The 21,547-nt window shown below is 35.9% G+C and overlaps 1 protein-coding gene across 1 annotated transcript in view; it reads right to left on the bottom strand.

The window, feature by feature from the left end:
• Positions 1-2,024: 2,024 nt before the first annotated feature.
• Positions 2,025-21,547, bottom strand: part of LOC116765212 (zinc finger protein Gfi-1) — a 37,201-nt gene continuing 17,678 nt past the window's right edge. The window contains exons 5-6 of the mRNA XM_032654625.2: positions 4,018-4,263; positions 2,025-3,462 (exon numbers count right to left, since the gene is read on the bottom strand). Coding sequence (XP_032510516.1) covers positions 3,377-3,462; positions 4,018-4,263 — 332 coding nt within the window. The 3' untranslated portion in view covers positions 2,025-3,376. The remainder of the gene's footprint in view (positions 3,463-4,017; positions 4,264-21,547) is intronic.

Below are 21,547 nucleotides of genomic sequence, written 5' to 3' on the forward strand. Positions count from 1 at the left end.
GGATATTATATCTAAATAATCGGATAATTACAACAAATTAATAATTTTTAACTTGAATTTATTGTTTGACATGTATAGAACGTGTGTCTAAACGCAAATAAGACGCTGGTCAATCAGCCAGGGCTGTTAATTTATCGATTATTAGGATGTGGCAATGTGATCCATGTCATTTTAATTTCAAAATAAAAACTTTTTACTAAACGCATGTGAACGAAAGCAAGCTAAAGCTCTACGTTTGTTTCTCTTAGGTAGTCGACGTACTCCTTAAATTAAAGTACGATCTTTAAAATTATTTCTTCAATCGAAATCTCATTGCCCTAAGGTGTGAGCACTCGTAGTTTCATTGTCACCAAGACAAAATATGATCTTCGAAAAGCGATCTTCGAGAAATCCAATGATACCTCGTAATGAACATAGCGTGTATCACACAGGGGAGATCAATATGGGGGTAAAAACGTAGACAATAGTTAGTTAATCATAAAATTTTGGAATCGAGAATTTTGCTAGGACCATTGATTTGAATTTTATATAAAATGATCAGCTGTATTGTAACAACATGACCTGTACTATAGATAATGTTTGTTGTGAATTAAAAATTGTAGTATCTAATTGCTAAAGATATTAAACCAATCAGGCGGATTGTCTGTTTGTCCTCAACGTTTGCGCTGTAATGATGGATGGCTCATTAATATAATGGTTAGATATCGGCGGCGCTGTTAGTGTATTGACAGTTTTTAATACACGTCCACCTTAATACGAGTTTCCATTGTCAGACGACGAACAGACGGTGTGTAGTTCGTCGTACTTTTTGTTTGCACCACCATGTGCTACAATGCAAAGTTTTGGTAATCGTATAAAAAATAATAATAATAATATAAATGCATTTACTTACATTTAGCTTCGATAGACTTAAGATAATTTGAATTAATTTTGAGTTAGTAAATAGTATGATTTACTCTCAAAGTATTCTCTATATATAACCTTGTTTTAGTAGGTATCGAATAAAGCGTAATGATGAAATATATTTTGTATATTAATTCAATTTTTCCATCGGATGTAACGCGGTTGTATTGAGTGCTCATTGCTCGTAGATCAGGTTACAAGGGGCTCTGTAATGTCGATTATTACTCAGAGGGATTTGTTATAAATACATTATTATTGTCATATAATTATCAGTTTTCTTTAAATTGGAATGTATAGAATAGAATAAAGTCTATGAAGTTCTTAATATGAATTAATATGAGGTCAAAGTACGTATTCAAATTTAGTATCAGTAGTTTTTTTTAATTTCTATTAAAAATAGTTTCTGTTAATTTCTCTGATATTGATTTCATTCAAATTTATTCAATTTTTTAACTTATAGTTAGACTTTAAATATAAGCGACTTTTTTATACCGAACTCTACATATTTCATCTCCCGAGTCATATATGGTCTGTATATATTTTTATTTTTAGATTTTTTTTCAAACGTTATAGAAAATTTTCGTAAATGAAAATCTTAATTATAGTAATTCTTATTTAAAGTGATGTTAAAGGAAACCTATTCTACACTGGTAACTGTGGAGGACTTGATCAAAAAATACGAAAAAAATGCCTTACAATTTGGAAATAATCTGATACTCTCTCACTTTTGGAGCGATATTAATAAAACTTTTTTAAAAACTACCCACGGAAACTAGCTTTCAATAAAAAAGTCACATCGATAGATTTAAGAGATACGATGCAACAAAAAGACACGCATACACACACAGACAAACATCTATGTCACACTTATAACCGCCCTCTTCTGAGTTGGGGGTTCAAAGGAATGTACACACTAAGGGTGATTTTGGTCCTCAATTTCAGTTCCCAAGAACAAGAGACTATGAAAATACGTAATTTTAATATTTTTTCCTTTCGTTCATTCGATTATTATTAAATGACACAAACACAATATTACAGCGACAGAAAAGTAGGTAGATACTTAAAACATATTTTTTATATATTTTATTTAAATAGGTGTTTTTGTATAAATAAAATGACGATTTATAATATACATAGTTATTTATTTAAGTGCTAATAATAGGTATATAATAGATATTACAATGACATTTGGATTGCACGTTCGTCTTTGGGTTATGTTAACACGATTATGTTATACTTTATACAATATTTACATATTACGCTCCAACATGAATAACGATTCGTTAAAATCTGATTTCAGAACTTAAAGAATAATATCTCTCAATACACCAGAGGCTATACAAACACGATAAAACAACGTACCTGTAATTTACTAATGAAATACGTAAGTGAATCTAAACACTATCTACAAATGTTCCAAAAAGACCTGCCACTTGTGTGATACTCAAATATTACCTATTTGTATGACTGATGAAAAAAAATCTATATATATATATATTTATAACGTAAACATGAAAATCGTAACGAACTGACGATCTATACAACTAGACACGAGATTATAAGACATTCGTATACAGATTACGTATGAAACTGATTTATTTTTTAAATATTTCTTATATACAATATCGACTATTATTTATATTGTAGTTTGGCATAACGGATTTCACTTGACAACAGATTACGCTGTTGTGTGACAGTAAAGTGAGCGTTAACGTGTGTGTGAGTTTTGAGTTTTTCTTTCAATGTTTTTTTATTATTTATATGTAAATTTAACATCTAATACAAGCGTGAGTTAGACTACTTTTTGTTCAAATTAAATTAAATGTCTTATATATTTTTTTTGGTTGAATCTTATTACAAGCTTTCTATATACTATGTGTACGTAGAGATGTTTCATCGGAATGACTACATTGATCTTAAAATAAATGTTCAACTTATTTCTACCTTGAATGTATCAGTTTTCAGTGCGATTAAATTAATTATATATATAGAGTAAAATTAATTTGTACATAATGATGAAAATTATATCTTCGATACGTAAACCGCCCTCACAATGATCTCTTGTATCCTAATATTTTTTATACATATATATTATCTTGCATTTTATAACGTAGACACAACAGCCAGGAATTTTACACTGAGATCAAAAGCTTACGACATCACTTAAGTTACCTTAAATACTTTACATCTAGAGGTGCTGGTGCAATAGTTCACATATAATGTCTTTGGCGGTATCCTCTCTACATACATAGAAAATAAATTATATTAAAACTCTTACAAAACCTAAAAAACTGTGTAAACACTATAAAACATTTAACATGGAGATGGGATTTATAACTGAAGTAAAAATCACTATAGTTCTTTGGTATTTATGTAGACGGTTAAAAGATTTAACCTCTGACGTGATGGTTAAGGGGTCGGGAACCTTCGGTTGTGTGAAGCCTTAGCGCCATGGCGCGAAGGCGGTTGTGGTTCAGGAAGGCAGCGGCTGGAGGGGGGGCACTCCGCTACTCAACCGGAAATCGGGTTGACGAAGATCCGGATGTGGTTGGCGGAGATCTGTGAATACAGACATCATCAGCACCAAATGTTGTATACGAGTTAATATTTGCTTATATAAAGGATCACTACAGCAGGTAGAATAAAAACTACCATCTTTAATACTTTATTTGTTATCACACTTTATTTGTCACGCGATCGACGGAAGAGTGATTTAATACAAAATTATACTGTTTTAAGACAGTCTTATTGACAAAAGGCAAAAGTCAATCTTTATTAGAAGTTGGAGTCCTATAAATGTCTTTTTTCTTTAAATAATTCTTCTCATGTGTAAAGTAGCCAGTGTTGTTTGAGATGTTCCTAAGAATTTTTAATGGAATATTCTCTAGTAGAGATTTTTTACCTAATAAGAATTAAATATACTTATCGCTACACTACTGTGTATACTGAATGTTCATTAAGGATATAGTTTAGTTTTATTTATTACTAGATTTATTTTACAATCTTTTATATTATAAAGAAAATAAAATATGTTCAGTATCCATATTAATAAAACTTAGATTTTATATGAATAATACTAACTTAAGGTTAATATTTCATGCATGCAACACTCACCCATGCGTTCTCCGACATGCATATCAGCATGCATGGCGTGCACGTCAGTATGCGGCATATGCTGCTGTCTCAGGTCCGCGTGCTGCGTCTCTCTATGCCGCCTCAAGTCGACCTTCCGTTGGAACGCCCGCCCGCACAGGTCACAGGCGAAAGGCTTGAAGCCGGTGTGCTTCCGCGAATGCGTTATCAGGTTTGAGCTCTGACTGAAGGCCTTGCCGCATACTTGGCATTTGTGAGGCTTTTCACCTGAAACAATGTTTAAATTGTCACTTAAACATACTTTAGAAGTTGCATAATCATTTACGATGTGAAAGTTCAGAAAAAGATACATAATCTTTCCTAATAGCGTCTGAAAAGAAGATTTTTTTTGATGACTTTAAAAAAATATTAGTTTTATTCTCATCTCATAGGAGGTTAAAAAAACAATACGTAATAATTAAATAATATTACAGTTATTATCCTTATATAATAATCGGATGGGAAACCGAAATGTATCCGGTATCCAGTTCATTTTACGAAGAAGACTATTAGTAATGAGATCTAAGACTTGCGCGAGTATTCATTTAAATGACACTTATATTTTTCGGACTAGACGACATCTCGTCTGCCCATGATAACGGTTGCTGCAAAGTAGCCGAAACTTCGGTAGTACCAATGTAGTTTTTTTTTGGAAATTAAATACGCGTAGTATAATCCGAAAAATATTAGTTCCATTTAAACTGTTAGTAAGATATTACGGTTTAATTTAAACTCACTAGCCAACGTACGTTCATACTCAAAGTTCACTGTAAACATAACAATAAACGGGACGAGAAACACAAAACATAGTTGTTATTATTTGGTATATATATATATATATATATATATATATATATATATACCAAATAATAATATATAACAATATAACAACTATATAACAATAACGAAACTCAATAAATAAGCAAGGGTTCAATCAATATCGTATATGTTAAAAGATAGAAATATTTTCTCAAATTCGAAACCATAAATAAAGATATTCGTTTAAGATTTCAACGTTAATTCTCTTTAAATAATATACCTATATACTTATAATATATAAAATAGCAACACTGTATAATAATATTAAATGAAACTAATATTTTTCGGATCTCGTCTGCCCGTGATCACTGTTGCTGAAAAGTAACCGAAACGTCGGGAGTATGTAGTTTATCCGAAAAATATTAGTTTCATTTAAAATAAATAAAACTAGCGAAAACCTTAGATCTCACTGTATAATAATATTTATTGATCGGTACTGGATAGTATCTCATAAGACATCCGTGAAAACTATGATAATTGTATATATGGGATGCTGATAGGTAATCTGTGCTGGACCCGTATCGATCCTCTTCACGTGTCTGAAGATGTTTTCTAGGGTTGCCGACGTTTATTTATAAATTTATATAAATTAAACAAATTTATGCCGCCATGTATAAGAAGTTGTTTGAACTATAGTATTTAAATCAATATTAAATTGTATTCTAATAAACTCTATATATTTATATTTATATAACCAACAAAACTGTGATCTAATTTAATATTTCAATGATGTTTTTGATTTAAATTAAATTATATTATACACAATGTTTATTACAGTTATATTTGTGATGACTCTAAGCCCTGAACACATTGGCGAGCGAGTATTAATACGAGTCCCGTAATCTGTGCGTACGGCATTACGGATTCTCAGCGCAACGGACTACAAAAATTTTATATCGTTATATACGGCCATTACCAGTTTATGTATCGAGATTCTCGGGAATTTAATATCGCCCTTTGTTCGCGATTTCTTTGTCGCGTTCACTCGGACCGAATGTGAGGAATATTTTTATAGAGCGCCTCGACAAATATAACAGTTTTAAACGAAGCTGAAACATTATTGTAACTATTTTACGTAATACTGTCCTTATGAAGATCAGTTCGGTTCAAAACGTCGATCGTATAGTGTAATAAATGATAATACATAAAGTAGATATACCTATCAAATCAAGTCAGCGATACCTAACAATTAGGTGGCTTCCGAAAAAGGTCCGTTGAATCCGTCAATCAAGGGGTCTGGATACTAGCGACTGGCGACTGGCGACTTCATTAGAGGAAACGAGAGGCCTCTCCCATCTTGTTCGTACTTGTCGCGAACAGACCAATTTATATCCGTCGTGCTATTGGCCGTGATTGCGGGAGCTCCACCCCGCGTCGCATAGCAACGGGGGGGCTCCCCACAGGGCCCACAACGATATGGATCGCAATTTTCCTTTGAATTGGAAATCAGAGTTCGCCCTCGTTAGTCCTCCATCTTTGAGAGATTTCACTGAAGATGTTTCGGTTCTCGCTACGAATAAGCCGTTCTGATGATTGTTTATCTCATATACGACACATATCAATACACGTTACACGCTCATAGATAATAAACTATAGTTGGTCATAATCAGTGATATTCTATAACAATGTTAATATTATATATTCTCAAACTGTATGATTAAAGCGATGTATGATAATTCGTTCCTAAATGCAAAACAGAACAAGCAAGAAGTTGTTAAACACGACGTATTGCGGCGTCACTCGTTACATTTAAAGTCCGCGAAGTGCGTAAAATCTTGTTAAGTCTTAACACTGTAATTACTGTTAGGGACCGAGTTGTTAATAGCGCTCGGGGCCTTTGAGACCCGACGAAGGAAGATGCGAAGACAATCGACTGTTTGGGGAAATTTTACGGAACTCTGACATTTTATATGAACATTTTTAGCATCAAATCGCTTCAACCGTTTGAAGTGTAACGTGAAACTTAAAGTACTTACGTATTGAGAGGCTGTGACAGATCGCAAAACATACAACATTAGATAGATATAGATGAAGAGACATAAAGATATGGATTATAATCGAATTATTTCACAGGGGTATAGTTTCGTTATGTACAATATTAATGTGACGTCATTTTTGTGACGTCATTTTCAAAGTTACAATATGAAATTGTTATTATGATCCGTTCTCCAGGCTGTTATCCGTTATAGTGTTGTAAAGGAAGCTGTGTACCTAACGACCGGTTCCACAGATTTTTATGTCACGTCGTTATCATACGAATTTAGAGCATGCACTTTATTATATATGTTATATGAATATTGTATGTAAATATTAGTGAGGCTTATATGAGTAATATTTTAAACGATATATACATATATCGTAATTCGTAAATCTATGCAAATAAGTATGATGTATCGATGTACATACATGCGGTACATATATATATATATATTTTTTTTTTATTTTTTGTCTGTCTGCCACATGTAAGATTGTCGACGTAATAATCAGTAAAATAGGCGTAACTTTTATTTTACAAAAAAATATTTATTTCGGATCTATCATATACACAATAATAAAATACGGTTTCCGCAAAGACGAAGTCGCGGGCACAGACAGTTATACTATAAAAAAAAATTATAAACTTTGAACTTCACGAGTGTTGAGCCACGATATACTTAACATAATAAAGAAAAGGTTTAGGTTAGACAAGGTTCACATCAGAATATATTTTTAGCGTCTTCTTTAAAGTCCAAAATGAAATACGTTGTTCATTAATAAAAATCGATAGATTCATACAAAATCCAATGGACCGTGTTCTCTACGAGCGAGGTTTAAAATTCCTCTCTTAAGTATCGAGTCCTGATTGAAGCCGGGCGAGAGATAACCATAAATCCCGGGTATAATAAATCCGGATACCGAATCCCGGATAAAACACAGAGTTGTGTCTAGAATAGATCGCGTCGGCGTTTTACTTCAAAAATGATTATAAATATTCAATATTAACAAAATTAACGAATGTACAATTTCTATGAAATACACAACACATAAATATCGTCGAAAATTTTTTTTAATTTTTTTTTAAATCATGAAATCCAAAGCAATCTTATATAAAACACGATCGTAATATTTCATATCTCATCCACAAGTATAATGATAATAAAAATAATTCATACTCTAACTGTGAAAGCAATCTCGTCCCCTAAATCATTACCGGCCATTATCGAAGCTATTAGCAATAAAACAGATATAAATAAAATTAAATTACCAAATCCGTCCCTGGCATCTGTACAGCGTCACCGGATTTTTATGGAGACTTGGCTTTACTGAATTAAATATTATGCTCGAAATTTAAAGTGCTATGGTTGTAAGATTTCAAGAAGCATATTAAGTGTGGCGTGATTATCAATATGTTTTAATAGAGAAATAGAAATGAAAAGGTATGTACTACCTCTATGGAAAAATTAACTCGATCCGTTTTCTATAGCACAAAGCACTAAGTACAGCTGGCAAATAAAAATGACACACGGAATTTGTACCTAAATTTAATTCAATTATTTCTGAGGCGTGATTTTCTTTTTTTTTTTTTTGGTTTAAAAAAAACCTTCATGAATATTTGAACGGTATCCGAACACTTCGAGGTGCACGATAACAATAATTTGTGCTTTAATAATTCACGGGCTTAAAAAAACGGTTCAGAAAATTGGGGGGATGATGTACCTACTACATAACTTCATTTCGAATTCTTTGTTTTGTGAGTTTGTTGAATTAAAAAATATATGATTTTCGTCCCTATAGCAGTTCTAATAGAGTTCAACGCGAGTGGTTTTTTTAATTGCTTTTTTTTATCCCAGTAATTTTATCCGCGATGATCTCTTAATGACTTTTATAAAATACTTAGGACCTTACTTGATGTAAAGTATAGAACTATTTAAATATAGGACCTATACCAAACCTTCAACTGTCCACTTGAAAACTATAACAAGCATTATCTACAAACACTGACACTCCTACGATTGTATACGTCTATAAACACCAAATAATAAATGTCAATCTGACATGATATTCAGTAAAACACGTGTATTAAAAAAATCAAAAGCCAACAAACTGAAATCGAGTAAATTTATGTGTATAATGTGCACTTTTAATCCACCAGCTGTGCTCGCTAAGTGCACATAGAATTCAGCTGCGCTTTTTGAATTAAAGCGAGTGCACACTACTTTATTCCGGTAGCGAGATATATTCATCTTTTGAGATAGCGCAGACGCTAAAATATTTACAAAATCTTCATATAAAATTAACGTATTTTAAAGAATCTTGTAGATGTATTCATATTGTATCGTTTTCATCGTACAATGACTGGGTAGTAATAATACCGTATGTGGCAACACAAGTTTCCTCTGCTATATTTCAACAAATCCGCACAAGCTGGCGTGATTCTCGCGGCCAGTGGAGTGCGGATTTCACGAGAATCCCGTTTTACGATCCAGCGACCCACACGTGGTGTGGGGGAAGGTGTTTCAGGGGGTGGAGGCAGCATGGGAGACGTATCATCGATCAGGGAGCGAAACTTGTACTTTTATTTAGTGACACCATATACCGAGCCTGGGCGCTTTTCGACGCTTCTGACGCTTTTGGTCCAGTTTCCGAACGAAGATCAATTTTTTAAGTATTCCCGTTCGAAATATATAGGTAACGTCAGACCTATTATCTAATATTAATGGCGTTTAATGGTATGTCACTGAAGTATATTTAAAGTAGCAATAAATTCAATGTTACGTGCCAACTTATTTCCATATATGTAAACGACATTCCAATACATTGATGTAAACATATTGGTAAATGTATTGCCATTGTAAATAACGCTCAAGTCCATTAAATCCAACGAATTTCAGTTAGCAAACAAACCAGACTAAAATAAACGTACAACAGTTCAATCTTGTCGCTTTCTGTAATAGAAAATGGTTCAATCTTGTCTTGAGAGCATCGCAAACAGACTTTGTGTACTCGGGAATTTCCTTGAGAAGTTTTTCCTTCAGGTATATAAGGACCTGCGGAAAGTGTTGCCATATATATAGCACATTCTCGTTTGTCTAAAGTGTCACTTATAACTCAATGAACAATATATAGACCGAATAGGATGGATTCTAAATAACAAAAAACATCAAAACAAGTCTATAAAAGCTACGCGGAGGTCGCAACTCACAAATGTGGGGTCGTTTTCCTGGGACGTTTACGATTTGCCCCGTACTCGTAAGATATATTATGTTTTGTGTAAACGCCACTTATGAGGTTGATTTATATGTCGACTATTGTATGTTTTATATGAGAAGTGTGACTTTACAGAGACGTTATCGGAACTTATGACCGCTAACATGCATTCAACATTAATTATTTATATTTTGATTATTATTTTTTTTTTATATCAAAATCGTTTGATATTCATATCTCATATAAAGAGTCCTGTTAAAGCACTAGTATATTAAAAAGTTTCCAACCTTTAAATAGATTTTGACCCCAAAACAAAATTATACGTCAAGTAAACGTCGCTGTGAAAATGATTATTGGTGTTCCCTAACTAATAAGACCCGCGCTGACAGTTGACAAATTCGCTAATTCGTGGCCCTCGACTCAGGGGAGACAAAATAGAATATTATTTGAAAGAATGCCTTAATTTCAGGTCAACTGAATGTTTGGAGGAACTGAGCATATACTCTATATTAAACTTTATATTGAATAAAGTATAGAGAGTACTGAATGTGCATTTCAAATATAATAATCTGAAGGCCATATAAAGTGTATGTATGGATCGTATCTTCGAATGTATAACACTATTGCATTTCCAACATATATTTTAAACAGCTCAAAGTATCTGAGTATCGGTGTTATAACAAGGATATTACTGAGAACAAATATTATGTCCGAACCGAACAGGTCAAAGTTCGGGGGTCAAAAATAAAAGCGGATAAGCATTCTGTAATCAAGTGTGGATATAACACAATATGGCGTACGGTCAAGTATGCAGCAGATTGTCTCGGCGGGATTGTTCCCAACTATTCCAGAATGTTCTAGTCACTTGCCTTATTGCGATGTATTTGTGACCGTTAGCTTGGAATTTGGGATTTTAGTCCATTCACCGGTCGTTCGGTGAGTCGCCGAAATATATCTGTGTCGTTTTCATTAAACGTCTCTCGGTCGGTAAGAATATATGTATGTATATAACAGTTATAACAAAGGAACTTTTGTCATGTTATAAATCAACGAATACCTAATAATGTATATTTTTTTGGAAATATAAGTGTTATATTAATGAGTAATTTTTGTATTTGATAAAGCTTAGTCGAAACTTTAGAAAAATTATGAAAAGAATTAACATTAATTTGATATAATTTCTACTCCACCTATACTAAAACCAATTTCAAAGAAATTCAGAAAGCAATCCTCTTTATTGCAAACGAGAATTAATGTTTTTGATGTTAAAATCTTTTGGACTTACACAGCTTATCCTAGGCATAAATATTTCGATACGAAATCAAATCTAAATAATGTATATATTTCAATAAAATCCCTATATCCATTATCGATTTGTATTATAATATATTCGCTCGAATATTAATATCAAAAACGACAGATCAAAACGACCATCCGTATAATTTGAAACAGTAATCCGAAAAATTAATTCATAGTTGAAATCGCATCAGTTAATATATACTGGCATACAATATAATATTTGGTTCATAATTTGACACCCTACACTAATCCCGAATGTATTGTAGATCCAATATAAAATGATGACAAAATAAATTGCCACTCAACCGCTAGGAGACAATACGCAAAAGGGTTGGCCTGTTATTTAGTAGGATTATATCTAATGCGGTAATATCGGAGAAAGGTTATGACTGGACACTTGACGCTCGTAGTTCGTTATATAGGGCTGTTATATCACTACTGAGAATTTGTAAAGACATAGTTGCTTTGAAGTTGAGAAACACATGAATTTTTAATTATTTTTTTTTATAAAAATTCGGCTAAAGGAAACATATTTCATACTGTTCAATGTTTTAAAATTGATAGATGTTTTGCGTTCGTGATATGTTGAAGTTCAAACCAATTAATATTGTTTAAACGAAGTCATTATTTTCACAATTCGAAATTCGAAATTGGATATTCGAAATTCAAAATTCGTGAAATCATATATTTAAGATGATAGTCAAAATAATAATTAGAATTGAATACATCAACTACAGTGGGAGAGTCGTGACATATTGAAGCCGTGTAATAACCGGTAAGGGGTTTATCGGATCATATTATGCGATGTAAATCAAACGAGACAGTGAGGGTGGATGGTTATGAATAGAGCATTTCTAAATGTATTATATCGACGTTACATATATTATCGAGAGTATTTTCATAGAATTTTCTGATAATTTAAGTGTAGACTAAGTAGAACATCCCGCAACAAATCTGCCTGGGGCTGGCACGTGTGATACGTGTCGGTAACACGAAATCTCTCTAACGGCTTGGGTTTGAAGCGGATGAATTATTTCGAGTAAGGTCTCTGAGTAATATAGATTTTACCTTGACGATGTTTCAAGAACATATAGGCGGTAAAAGCTATGTAGGTACCAGATTCAATTACTGAGGTAACAAATTAAAAAATATCGTTACAAACTAAATGGCCGACTAGATTTCGTATGATTTTAACAAATGTACTGACATTTGGCTCTGTTATTGTTGCACTCCAATGCACTTCCACATATGACCTCTCAACTCTTTTATATTGTAGACTTTATGCTGGTGGTTATAAAGGTTATCTTATCGGGCAGGAGCCTCCGCTGGTTTGAGAAAACACTTGAATGCTGCCGCCATTGTTCCAACGAATCGTAACACTTGAGACCGCGAACACCGAGCGGCGTCCAATCAAAACAGGGATAATTCGATTATTGAATGCGTTTGTTATTATAATTAATGTGCCACAAGCTTTATATTTTGGTAAATGTTTAAAAAACAGCTACACAATAATACAGGAGGAACGTAATAATAATAGCGCAGAGCATTAGGTAATTAAAAATGGTAAAAAAATCCTTTTTCTAAAGCTTAATCTAATAATTGCGTAAAAAAAGTTGGAAGCCACGCGCGTGTCACGTGCTGTGCTCCGACAATCGCGGAGCTAATTTCATTATAATACGTCGGAGTATTCTTTGAAATAACTTGATATTGACAATCGATTGAGACTGAAGTGTTGCATGTAACATGTACGTAGGTAAAATGGACATAAGCCAGTCATATTAACACATTCAAGCCCCTAGAAGAGAAATCACGTAGGTTTTATTTATTGAAATTCAATAAGTACATTTATTTATACACAACTGTTATTAAAAATTACACAGCAGATGGCTCAACCTGAAATTATAACCATAATGGATGGATCGGATTTAAATTAAATTTATTGTTTCAATAATCGTTTGTGGCTGGTGTATGGCACGCGTTGCGCACGCCTCACACTAAGTAGTATTTCATACTACCTACTAGTTGGGTCACATTATTTGACGCAAAGAAATATTTATTGTTCTGAAAATTAAGTTTAAATTTTGATAGAAGAATAATTTTATTCCTTTAAAAGAAATTTAGGTAACGAGATCTTAATGGGATCCTGTTGTAACGAAAAATATAAGCGCTCAGTTTTCAATGAGATCGGATAGAAAATAACGATTTTGATATACGACATAAAAACATAGGCGTTTAGTGTTTAGGAGTCTCGGAAGTCTCGGAACGGAAGCGTGCATGCGAGATAAAAACAACTAACATTGTAACATGAATGACTTATTCATTGATTGTTCATCGAAAGCATTGATAAATCGCAGCAACATACATTTTTATGGAAACTAAACTTAACCCTAAACCGGGCTATTTAAATGAGACCTCATGATTAATATCAGCAAATTATCCAAATCAGTTCCTTCGGGAGTGCTTTGTGCTCTGGGGTCGTTGAGGGCACAGCGGGGTTCTCACTAGCTAATCGTGATAATGTGTTTATTGAATTAGCGGCGCGTGCGTTCTCCGGTTGCACATGGGTTGATACTTGTTAGGGCTCGCTGGCCCCAAAGACCCCAAAGAACAAGGGTTATCTTGACGGTTTTTATTAGGCAGACCACTTGTAAAGGGCGTAAGGTTTAAATAATATTTATAATAAACAGAATGTTCTGTAAAATTCTTACTGTTTGGAGACATCCGTTTTCTTCTTCTTCTTCCTGGCAATTATCCCAGCATTAGCCAGGGTCTGCCTTCCTGCTCAAACTCCTCCACTTTGCACGGTCTTTAGCATCCGCGGTGGTAAGTCCATTGGCTCTCATATCCTGCTTCACGGTGTCCAGCCATCGCTTTCTTGGGCGTCCTGGGGGTCTTGCTCCAGGGACCGACATGTCAAGGCAAATTTTTCCGACGTAATTCTCAGGCCGGCGTGCAACGTGGCCATACCATCTCAGGCGACTCTCTTGAAGCTTATCCGCTACGTCACGGACTCCAAGACTACCTCGGATAAATGTGTTACGTATACGGTCAGCCCGCGTTACGCCACACATCCACCTCAGCATCTTCATCTCCGTGACGTGAAGCTCCTGAGTGTGCCTGGACAGTGTTGGCCAACATTCGCTTCCATATAAGAGAACCGGTCGGATTATGCTCTTGTATATTATTCCCTTGAGCTTGGTAGGTATTCTGCGATCGCAGACCACACCTGTGACCTCACGCCATTTCGCCCAAGCAGCGCTGATCCGGGCTTGGACATCGTGATCGATGCCTCCGGACTCATGCAGAATAGATCCAAGGTACCTGAACTTTTCCGACTTAACGGCTGGTTCAGGACCTATATGGATAGTGCAAGAGTCCGGGCTTCCGCAAGCCATGTACTCGGTCTTCGTCACATTTAGTTTAAGACCACCGTTCTCAAGCGTACCCTTCCAGAGGTTCACTCTTCGCTCTAGCGTCAACCTGCTCTCATCAATGAGCGCTATGTCATCGGCATACATCATCAGCCATGGAGGCTGGTCCTGGATGTTAGCCGAGACAGTGTCCAGCACTACATTGAACAAGAAGGGGCTAAGAGCCGAGCCTTGGTGAACCCCTACTGAGATCGGAAAGGGTTTTGTATCGCCAACAGCAGTCCTAACCATTGAAACGGAATCGCGGTACATGTCTCTGATGATGTCAATATAGGCCTCAGGGATCCCTTTGAATCGCAATGCCCACCAGATACATTGACGAGGCACGCAGTCAAAGGCCTTCTGCAGATCTAGGAATGCGACATGCAGAGCTCTCCTTTTTTCCCTGTATGCCTCCATCAGAGTTCTGATGGCAAAGATGGCGTCCAAGGTGCCCGATCCTGGCTGAAATCCATATTGACATTCCGAGACAGTACACTCTCGGCGGAGCCTGAGGTCGATCATACGCTCAAAGAGCTTCATGGTGTGACTCATGATCTTAACGCCCCTATAACTACCACAATCTTGAACACTGCCCCTGCCTTAGTATATAGGGGTAATGTAACTATAACGCCACTGATGTGGCATAGTCCCAGTGTTCAAGACGCGGTTAAAAAGGTCCGTCAGTATGAGCACACCAAGAGAGCCCAATGATTTCCACGCTTCGATCGGAATATCGTCAGGTCCCACCGCTTTCCGATTCTTCATGCGTCGAAGACAATTCCGAGTTTCGTCAGGTGTTATCGGGGCAATAAGTCCAAGATTAGGAGGTATTTCGGTTGGAAGACTGCACGGGTGCTTAGTATTTAGCAACTCCTTGAAGTAGCATCTCCATCTCTCCTTCACAGAGGCATGATTACACAGCAACGTGCCTTGGGAATCTTTGACGCTAAGACATTTTGCGATATCTTGCGTCGCCTTATCCCGAGCTCGTGCCAATTTGTAAATGAACTTCTGCCCCTCCGCAGTTTCAAGTGTATCATATAATGGTGATAACCTATCACTGCGGGCTCTGGCAACAGCCCTTTTACTGGCACGTTTCGCTGCTATGTACTCTAGTCTGTCTTCAGGAGAGTTTGATTGCTGCCACTTCTTAAAGGCAGTCTTCTTTTCACGAATCACCTCCTGCACTTCGTCATTCCACCACCATGTCTCCTTGTCAATGACCCGTCCTCCCTTAGAAAGGCCTAGAACTCGTTTACCTGCTGTGATAATTGCTGACTGGGCTCGATCCCAAACTTCCTGAGCAGTTTCGGTATAAGTCGACAGATTTTGACTCTCAACCTCTGCCCGAAAGCTGGTCTGCATCGTTCCATTCAGCAACCACCACCTGATGCGAGGCTTACGTTTCTCGGCCACTTTCTTTTTCGGGGTAACGACATAGTCCATGACAAGAAGTCGATGTTGGGCCGTCAGGCTTTCACCAGGAATGACTTTACAGTTAGTCACCTTGCTGATATGACACCGTCTGGTCAGCAGATAATCTATTTGGGTTGAGTGGGACCCGCTCTTATACGTGATATGGTGCTGTGTAGTCTTTTGGAAGAACGTGTTCACGACGGCTAAGTCAGACGCAATACAGGTTCTGAGAATATTTTCTCCCTCTGCATTGCGGCGACCATAACCAAAACCACCGTGTACACGATCAAACGTTTCCGCAGCCCTACCTACGTGGCCATTTAAGTCCCCCCCAACTATGATTACTTCAGCAGCTGGTATAGCACGTAGAACCTCTTCAAATTGCTCCCAGAATGACTCTTTTTCGGACCCGCTACATCCAGCCTGAGGAGTATAAGCACTGATCAAGTTAGTAATCACTCCCTCGATCAGTACCCGCACCCGCATCAGGCGGTCGCAGCGACGATCAACTTCAAGAAGACCATTCCGAAGCTCTTCAGATAGCACTACCGCTACACCAGCTTTACCTGAAGGCGACCCAGTGTATATCAGCCGGTAACCCTGTCCGATGTTCCGAGACTTATTGCCCTTCCAGCGAGTTTCCTGGAGGAACGCACACTGGACCCGACGTCTCATGAGTACATCTGCGAGTTCTCTGCATCGTCCGGTTAGAGAGCCAATATTCCACGTTGCAAAGCGGAGTTTCCTTTGGGGTACTAACGTCTTTAGCCGTGCCCGTACTTGACACGGTAGCCCTTGCCCACTTATCGCAGGTGTAGGGCGATGTGCCTGCGCGTCGTTTATCGGCGACGCCCTAGCCGTACCCAGTCCATAAACTTTTGCAACCATAAGAGTGGCGGGAGTGGTTTTAACGGAGCGACTGCCGTCTGACCTCCAAAACCCCGTTTTCCGGGTAAAACCAGGAAAGGAAAAGATAGAGAAGGGGGGAAAGAGGTTAGGAAGGGGAATGAGGGGAGGTACGGGACACCACCTTCATGGACTGAGGATAGAGGTATGAAAGTGGTGGCTCGAGGATCCGGGGTCGCGTACCCGTATGCCCAAGGCTAAATATCGGAAAAATACTTAGTAGGACACCCTCTGAATGAAACATCCGGAGACATCCGTTTTGAACTACATATATTAATTGGCATTTTGACGTCAAGTTCTATGAAGGTATGTCTATGAAATAAAAATCATCTTTAATAATGAAGCGAAGGAAGTGTTACAAGATAAGATGAAAGGTGTAAGAGATAGCGAACAAAGAGCAAGACGTCACCAACAGTTTGTAATAGAAACAATGCAGGTGTCGTGTTACGAGGAGGGCTGGCATTAATTTAATTGTCCCCCTCTCGGGGGAATTGTATGGGAGTGCACGAATTCAAATGTCAACTTTTTCGCGTGAGAAAAAAAAATCTCTCAAGAAAGCAAAAGTGATTCCTATCATCCCTCGCGACGATCGAGTTACGTGCGTCCCGGAATATAAATCTGTTGATGTTTTTATTGTTTTATTCCAATGGAATGTCAGGATTCCTGTACACTTATACAGTGAAGTTGATCCGTCACTATCAAAACCAGTAGCTCTAAGTAACTGCATCATAACTTACAAATTTACCAAAAAATAAAAAATCATTAGAGTTTTAATATAAATTATTCAACAAACAATAACATTCATTAAACAAATACATTTGAATGGTAAACAATTAAAACGTTCGTCAGGAGCGTCTAAATTTATTATGTGAGTGTGTTTAAGGAATGAAAAGAAAACGCCACTAAAATCGAAGTATCTGAAGACCCTCTAGAGTCCTTAATTAAACTCGAGGCACGTAGCACTCCTTGATTCAGTTCCCGGGGGCCCCCCCAACCCCCCTTCCTTATGGACCGCTTAGATTTCCTCCCAGTCGGTACTGCGGACAGAATTCTCTAAGACTTGAATCTTGTACACGGAATTGGTTTCGAGATTGGACACTCAGTTTAGATGATTTTTCCTTAACCTCGAGTTTATTTCGCCATAAAATATACGGCTTACATTATAGTATATAACTACGTGTTATACGTTAAACATATTTAAAATATAGCGTAGCGAGAATTTACATTGAACTTTGAAAATCTTGGATTTCCACCCTCATTTGCATGTCATGATCGTTTCTACTGACAATCGTCAGCGTCTTACGGATCCAATTACACAATAACAATTTCTTTTAAAATGTCTTCAAATGTCCTTTTGTTATTTTTAGCAGCCTTTTCAATGTAATCAGAGGGTTTCATGTAAATATAGGAAAATTTTGTAACAGTCCTATAAATTGAATTATTTTTTATAGACCAATATTATTATGGATTCTTATATGAAATATTAGGTAGTAAATAATGAAACGTCAACTACCCAAAGTGTTGAACCAAAACGATTTATACATAATATATTGTATTGCATCAAAAATGAATGGTTATAACACAGATAGTAATTATGATCGTCAGATACGAGCGCTGCTATAATTTAATCACTTAATTGCATAGCATTGCAAACCAATTTCCTAAATGTTCCTTAATTCTTCACCGCAAACCGCGACCGGGATCGGGAAGTAATGGCAAAAAGGCTTAAAAAGGGAAGAGAGAAATTCAGCCTCTGTGTAATTATCGCAAGAGCTAATGTGCCTGTTTATTCCCTGACTAATTAAGAGAAGGAAAAACGTTTAAAAAATTGCCTCACCGGAGCATTCCGGAAATCAAACATTCATAACGCGGTGGTACCTCCATTGAATCCATTCTCTTATTTCAACGTCTATTTTCATTTGAGTCCTTCTCGTTTAAGGCTCTCATTTTATCTTTACTCAATCATTCCAAGCGGAGTGTTGTGTTTATTTTATATCTCCACATTTAAGTGTCATTGAATCGCTAATTGGCTATCATGTAATTATTAATAATATTAATTTATCATTTAAAACGTACGTACTTACGTACGTACTTCCGTACGTAACACGCGTCCCACACACAAGTTTACAAATTACTATCAGGTAGGGGTTGAGAGTAACAAACTTCGGCTCAATTAGCGTCGAATTAAACCGGTTCTAAGAGGTGACAAATCGCGCTCCGCGGTCTTACGTCCTGACGTTGACTAATAGCTCCCCATTTAATTTAGCCGGCGCAATTATAAATAAAATTTCGACGATAAATTGCATGGTGGCACATTAATCAAGAAGTTAGGACGCTGATTAAAATGCTGTTCGTGAACTATTTGATATTGTTAATAATTAACACGTAGGGCGGGGTGATCAGACACGAGCCTAGAATACAGGATTCCACCCGATCCCACTTCACAGTTATGTACTCAACACTATTTCTGCGGCCTACATGATGGATTTGTACGATTTGGAGCATTTTTTTCTATGTGTTTTAAATAAATATTATTGTACGATTCACTATATGTGAAATGATATATCTTTTACATATATATGTATATAGAAATTAAAGTACTCAAACAAATAAGGAATACAGCTAAGCACTTAATAATTCTTGGTTAACTTGATTAGTTATACATATGAGCCAAGTGTAAATATAAAACATACAACCTCCTGTATATTATTTGAATGAGTACATATAACCTCTATTTAGGATTTAATTTGATAATAAATTAATGACTGTTAGTACATAAACGTCCAGTAAGTAACTCGTTACTATGTAGGTGCCATCAATCTATATTCTATAGCACTAACGTCCTATAGAAACCGATCAATCCTTCCAATAAACAGTGGTCACAGCAATCAAAACAACATTTCAGTTCAAGTAAATTAATTCACCACATCTACAGACATAGCCTGAAACATACGCAATAACTAACCAGACCTTAGATTGTTCGTCTCTATCACACACTATAGTTGTTATGTAGCTATCTCTATCACACCTACAGGAGAGCAATGAAAAGCGAATCTTCGCAGAATCACGGAACCCCCACCCATCTTAAATGAACTGGGGTGAAGTGTACATATTTTGATAGGTATGGATGTTGAAAGCTCGGTATTTCTCTAGCGTTTTATGTACATGATAATTTAATTATATTTTTATATATTACTTGTATAAATTATATATGCCTAATATTTTACATATGTCTAAAATAATAGATTTATTTCTTGATCAAAGTATAATGTTATTGTAATATAGACTATAGGTAAATAGGAGGCTATTATGGTCTAGACTCTAGATGGTCTGAGACCTAAGTGCTAGTACTTGATCCGTTATCTTCACAGCGGATGTCATTATCAACGAAGCAAGGGTCTGAATCCTGAATTATTCATTGGCTGCCTCTCCCTTAAAGTGAGTCGTTTGATGTTTTTTTCCAGTGGGGTTTCAAAAAAATCGTTTTTGATTATATACAATACCGGAAATTGTTTCTAATAGAGTAATTAAATTACCTAAACATTATCTACTGCTATTCATATAAAACATTTTATAAAACAAAATGGCTGATACGATACATTTTTTTACTGAAATAGTGTCAGATAATAGCTTTAATATCGTTGTATGTCAGTAACGATTTACCCCATCCATTGTCAAAGAATATGAGAATCTCAAAGGCAGTTTAGGGTTAAGTAGTCGTAAGAGCGTCACAAGGATCTTATCCCTTGGCTTAAGTGTTAACGAAACAACGTCATCCCACCGCAGCATCTTGTATTCATGATCATCAAACACACTGATGTTTAGTTCGGACGATTTGTTCTTAAAATATTTTACACAAACAATATACGCTATATAATTCGATGTTACAATAACATACAGGACGCCGGTGATGTTTTATATGTATATCAATGTTCGTCGTTATTATAATGTCGGATATTATCTTAAGCCGTGTGTATTTGTAACACAATCGCTATATAACGCTCCGCAAACGGCCCCGTCTTCTCCGTTATTATAAAACGCCCTAACTCATCTTAGGTGTTAATGTGCATTAATTATGTGGAAAGTCCCTAAGATGTTGTGACAGATATCCCACTTTGATATACTGTGGGTGTAAATGGTTAAGTTACCTTGAATTATTGCTATCTTAGTTAGTGTTAAGGGGATTATGAGATGGTTTCGTTGATATGTACGTTGTTTCATGATACATGGACGGACATTTAAAATCGCTTCTTCATAACAATTTAATAAATAAATATATATATATATAATAAACCAATATTAAAATTTTATACAACCTACATTAATATATTTTCTTACATATAATTAATTTATGAATGGTTTCTCTTAAATCGATTATATATTATTTGAGCTTGATGAAAATTTATTATCACGGAGTTCGGAAGCAGTAATGGACTAAAGTCGAGTTAAGTTTTAAAGTAGGTATATAGTTA

Source organism: Danaus plexippus, chromosome 2 (assembly GCF_018135715.1).
Source record: "Danaus plexippus chromosome 2, MEX_DaPlex, whole genome shotgun sequence".
Lineage (NCBI taxonomy): Eukaryota > Metazoa > Arthropoda > Insecta > Lepidoptera > Nymphalidae > Danaus > Danaus plexippus.